This window comes from Nerophis lumbriciformis, linkage group LG28 (genome assembly GCF_033978685.3).
Source record: "Nerophis lumbriciformis linkage group LG28, RoL_Nlum_v2.1, whole genome shotgun sequence".
In the NCBI taxonomy this organism is placed as follows: domain Eukaryota; kingdom Metazoa; phylum Chordata; class Actinopteri; order Syngnathiformes; family Syngnathidae; genus Nerophis; species Nerophis lumbriciformis.
In genome coordinates this window covers 36,249,567-36,255,566 of record NC_084575.2, presented here as the reverse complement: position 1 = coordinate 36,255,566, position 6,000 = coordinate 36,249,567, and the positions used below count along the sequence as shown (strand labels likewise).

General features: G+C 40.4%; 1 protein-coding gene across 2 annotated transcripts in view; it reads right to left on the bottom strand.

Moving 5' to 3' along the window:
* Positions 1-934, bottom strand: part of fbxo3 (F-box protein 3) — a 12,015-nt gene extending 11,081 nt beyond the window's left edge. For both annotated transcript variants that reach the window (XM_061924178.1, XM_061924179.1), the window contains exon 1: positions 790-934. In XM_061924178.1, coding sequence (XP_061780162.1) covers positions 790-857 — 68 coding nt within the window. In that variant the 5' untranslated portion in view covers positions 858-934. The remainder of the gene's footprint in view (positions 1-789) is intronic.
* Positions 935-6,000: the final 5,066 nt, after the last annotated feature.

Sequence of the window (6,000 nt, the reverse complement as noted above, 5' to 3'; positions counted from 1 at the left end):
ACACAGTATCGACACAGTATCAATACAGTTTTGCAATGTGTCGAAACGCTTCATGACGCCTCATCAACCCATCACTAAATATACATACATACATACATACACACACACATATATACACACACACATATATATGAAAAATACAATAGTTAGGTAAGCTAGGCGTGATTAAAAAGGGACTTTATATACAGAAGTCAGGTGGCCATCATCTATTAGATGAGTTATAGATACAGGTATTCTATCATCTATTAGATGAGTTATAGATACAGGTATTCTATCATCTATTATATGAGTTATAGATACAGGTATTCTATCATCTATTAGATGAGTTATAGATACAGAAGTCATCATGAGTTATAGATACAGGTATTCTATCATGTATTATAGATACAGAAGTCATCATGAGTTATAGATACAGGTATTCTATCATGTATTATAGATACAGGTATTCTCTCATGTATCAGATGAGTTGTTTAAAAGAGTCATGACGTCACGAGCAATGAAGTGAAAATGTGAATAATGTTGCTGGCTTTCACAGCTCGTTGCAGGTGGCTAAAGTGTTGATGTTATTTAGCACTGGATCTTCAGTTGACTGTCATCATATTTCAATTTGACGATCATGTTTGAATGACAAGACAAAACATTTGATTATTTGTGGCTAGCAAAGTTCAGCGTGTTGTTGTCGTTAGCTTGTTAGCCTACTAGCATGTAAGTAAGTAAGTATGTGGCATGAATGGATGAGATGATTGCTAGTAGAACGGATGAGATGGTTGTTAGTAGAATGACACTCACTGGACGAGATCCGTCAAGTCGAGAAAGGAGAAGATGTGCAGCAGAGGGTCTGAAGGCAGAAGATCCATCAGGAAGTCCTCGTCCTAATCTTGGACACATTCTTCTTCCCCGCCGCCTTTTACTGCACTCCGCTCATCATTGGAGCGCACTGTCGCCCCCAAGTGGACAATGACTACACTACAACGTCAAGGCGACATATTGTGGACCTGCTGGCTGCTGGACAAGAAGGTTTGTCAACACCACTACTTGCAAAGTCTAGTCAGCTAAGATAAGAAGGTTTATCAGCATCACCACCACTACTTGCAAAGTCTAGTCAGCTAAGATAAGAAGGTTTATCAGCATCACCACCACTACTTGCAAACTCTAGTCAGTTAAGATAAGAAGGTTTACCAGCATCACCACCACTACTTGCAAACTCTAGTCAGTTAAGATTAGAAGGTTTGTCAACATCACCACCACTACTTGCAAACTCTAGTCAGTTAAGATGAGAAGGTTTACCAGCATCACCACCACTACTTGCAAACTCTAGTCAGTTAAGATTAGAAGGTTTACCAGCATCACCACCACTACTTGCAAACTCTAGTCAGTTAAGATTAGAAGGTTTGTCAACATCACCACCACTACTTGCAAACTCTAGTCAGCTAAGATTAGAAGGTTTGTCAACATCACCACCACTACTTGCAAACTCTAGTCAGTTAAGATGAGAAGGTTTACCAGCATCACCACCACTACTTGCAAACTCTAGTCAGTTAAGATGAGAAGGTTTACCAGCATCACCACCACTACTTGCAAACTCTAGTCAGTTAAGATGAGAAGGTTTACCAGCATCACCACCACTACTTGCAAACTCTAGTCAGTTAAGATGAGGTTTACCAGCATCACCACCACTACTTGCAAACTCTAGTCAGTTAAGATTAGAAGGTTTGTCAACATCACCACCACTACTTGCAAACTCTAGTCAGCTAAGATTAGAAGGTTTGTCAACATCACCACCACTACTTGCAAACTCTAGTCAGTTAAGATGAGAAGGTTTACCAGCATCACCACCACTACTTGCAAACTCTAGTCAGTTAAGATTAGGTTTACCAGCATCACCACCACTACTTGCAAACTCTAGTCAGTTAAGATTAGAAGGTTTACCAGCATCACCACCACTACTTGCAAACTCTAGTCAGTTAAGATGAGAAGGTTTACCAGCATCACCACCACTACTTGCAAACTCTAGTCAGTTAAGATGAGAAGGTTTGTCAACATCACCACCACTACTTGCAAACTCTCGTCAGTTAAGATTAGAAGGTTTACCAGCATCACCACCACTACTTGCAAACTCTAGTCAGTTAAGATTAGAAGGTTTACCAGCATCACCACCACTACTTGCAAACTCTAGTCAGTTAAGATGAGAAGGGTTGTCAACATCACCACCACTACTTGCAAACTCTAGTCAGCTAAGATTAGAAGGTTTACCAGCATCACCACCACTACTTGCAAACTCTAGTCAGCTAAGATTAGAATGTTTGTCAACATCACCACCACTACTTGCAAACTCTAGTCAGCTAAGATTAGAAGGTTTACCAGCATCACCACCACTACTTGCAAACTCTAGTCAGTTAAGATTAGAAGGGTTGTCAACATCACCACCACTACTTGCAAACTCTAGTCAGTTAAGATTAGAAGGTTTGTCAACATCACCACCACTACTTGCAAACTCTAGTCAGCTAAGATAAGAAGGTTTACCAGCATCACCACCACTACTTGCAAACTCTAGTCAGTTAAGATTAGAAGGTTTGTAAACATCACCACCACTACTTGCAAACTCTAGTCAGCTAAGATAAGAAGGTTTATCAGCATCACCACCACTACTTGCAAACTCTAGTCAGTTAAGATAAGAAGGTTTACCAGCATCACCACCACTACTTGCAAACTCTAGTCAGTTAAGATTAGAAGGTTTGTCAACATCACCACCACTACTTGCAAACTCTAGTCAGTTAAGATGAGAAGGTTTACCAGCATCACCACCACTACTTGCAAACTCTAGTCAGTTAAGATTAGAAGGTTTACCAGCATCACCACCACTACTTGCAAACTCTAGTCAGTTAAGATTAGAAGGTTTGTCAACATCACCACCACTACTTGCAAACTCTAGTCAGCTAAGATTAGAAGGTTTGTCAACATCACCACCACTACTTGCAAACTCTAGTCAGTTAAGATGAGAAGGTTTACCAGCATCACCACCACTACTTGCAAACTCTAGTCAGTTAAGATGAGAAGGTTTACCAGCATCACCACCACTACTTGCAAACTCTAGTCAGTTAAGATGAGAAGGTTTACCAGCATCACCACCACTACTTGCAAACTCTAGTCAGTTAAGATGAGGTTTACCAGCATCACCACCACTACTTGCAAACTCTAGTCAGTTAAGATTAGATGGTTTGTCAACATCACCACCACTACTTGCAAACTCTAGTCAGCTAAGATTAGAAGGTTTGTCAACATCACCACCACTACTTGCAAACTCTAGTCAGTTAAGATGAGAAGGTTTACCAGCATCACCACCACTACTTGCAAACTCTAGTCAGTTAAGATTAGGTTTACCAGCATCACCACCACTACTTGCAAACTCTAGTCAGTTAAGATTAGAAGGTTTACCAGCATCACCACCACTACTTGCAAACTCTAGTCAGTTAAGATGAGAAGGTTTACCAGCATCACCACCACTACTTGCAAACTCTAGTCAGTTAAGATGAGAAGGTTTGTCAACATCACCACCACTACTTGCAAACTCTCGTCAGTTAAGATTAGAAGGTTTACCAGCATCACCACCACTACTTGCAAACTCTAGTCAGTTAAGATTAGAAGGTTTACCAGCATCACCACCACTACTTGCAAACTCTAGTCAGTTAAGATGAGAAGGGTTGTCAACATCACCACCACTACTTGCAAACTCTAGTCAGCTAAGATTAGAAGGTTTACCAGCATCACCACCACTACTTGCAAACTCTAGTCAGCTAAGATTAGAATGTTTGTCAACATCACCACCACTACTTGCAAACTCTAGTCAGCTAAGATTAGAAGGTTTACCAGCATCACCACCACTACTTGCAAACTCTAGTCAGTTAAGATTAGAAGGGTTGTCAACATCACCACCACTACTTGCAAACTCTAGTCAGTTAAGATTAGAAGGGTTGTCAACATCACCACCACTACTTGCAAACTCTAGTCAGTTAAGATTAGAAGGGTTGTCAACATCACCACCACTACTTGCAAACTCTAGTCAGCTAAGATTAGAATGTTTGTCAACATCACCACCACTACTTGCAAACCCTAGTCAGTTAAGATTAGAAGGTTTACCAGCATCACCACCACTACTTGCAAACTCTAGTCAGTTAAGATTAGAAGGTTTGTCAACATCACCACCACTACTTGCAAACTCTAGTCAGCTAAGATTAGAAGGTTTACCAGCATCACCACCACTACTTGCAAACTCTAGTCAGTTAAGATTAGAAGGGTTGTCAACATCACCACCACTACTTGCAAACTCTCGTCAGTTAAGATTAGAAGGTTTACCAGCATCACCACCACTACTTGCAAACTCTAGTCAGTTAAGATTAGAAGGGTTGTCAACATCACCACCACTACTTGCAAACTCTAGTCAGCTAAGATTAGAAGGTTTGTCAACATCACCACCACTACTTGCAAACTCTAGTCAGTTAAGATTAGGTTTGTCAACATCACCACCACTACTTGCAAACTCTAGTCAGCTAAGATTAGAAGGTTTACCAGCATCACCACCACTACTTGCAAACTCTAGTCAGTTAAGATTAGAAGGGTTGTCAACATCACCACCACTACTTGCAAACTCTCGTCAGTTAAGATTAGAAGGTTTACCAGCATCACCACCACTACTTGCAAACTCTAGTCAGTTAAGATTAGAAGGGTTGTCAACATCACCACCACTACTTGCAAACTCTAGTCAGCTAAGATTAGAAGGTTTGTCAACATCACCACCACTACTTGCAAACTCTAGTCAGTTAAGATTAGAAGGTTTGTCAACATCACCACCACTACTTGCAAACTCTAGTCAGCTAAGATTAGAAGGTTTACCAGCATCACCACCACTACTTGCAAACTCTAGTCAGTTAAGATTAGAAGGGTTGTCAACATCACCACCACTACTTGCAAACTCTAGTCAGCTAAGATTAGAAGGTTTGTCAACATCACCACCACTACTTGCAAACTCTAGTCAGTTAAGATTAGAAGGTTTGTCAACATCACCACCACTACTTGCAAACTCTAGTCAGTTAAGATGAGAAGGTTTACCAGCATCACCACCACTACTTGCAAAGTCTAGTCAGCTAAGATGAGAAGGTTTACCAGCATCACCACCACTACTTGCAACCACCACTACTTACTTCAATGTAGCTCAGCTACAGGAGAAACTATCCCCAGGAAGTGTAGCAAACTACAGGACAAAAGTGACATGTATTTATTTATTGTTATGACATGCATAAAGCTACATAACCCAATGTAACAACATTTATATGTATGGGCCCACATGGATTCATGTTCATGTTAATTGAGAGTACAAATTAGTGATGGCACCAAATGTGCTGAGGCTTCGAGGCGTGTGTCGAGTAAAGAAGGGGGCGTTGTTGTTTTTTAAACACATACATTTGTCTAAACACGACCCTGTACGGGACAAGCGGTAGAAAATGGATGGATGGATGGCTAAGGTCACACATTATTGTAGGTTTTCTGGATGTTGTTTTCATCACTAAAGGAAAAATGTAATCTACCGGAAATAATCCCTCTGCCATTTTCAAATACCGTATTTTACAGACTATAAGGCGCACTTGACATCCTTTCATTTTCTCAAAAATCGACAGTGCGCCTTACAACCCAGTGCGCCTAATGTACAGAATAATTCTGGTTGTGCTTACCGACCTTGAAGCCATTTTATTTGGTACATGGTGTAATGATAAGTGTGACCAATAGATGGCAGTCACACATAAGAGACACATGTAGACTGCAATATGACTCAACACCAACATTTTATATGTTCCATTGAAAATATAGAACATTACACACGGCGCTCAAAAATCTATCAAAATGTTTTAGTATGACTTTGGTAAGCTATGAAGCCACACCGCTTGATGGATTGTGCTGTGCTTCAACATAGGAGTATTATTATGGTGTGTGTATAAGGTAAGACAT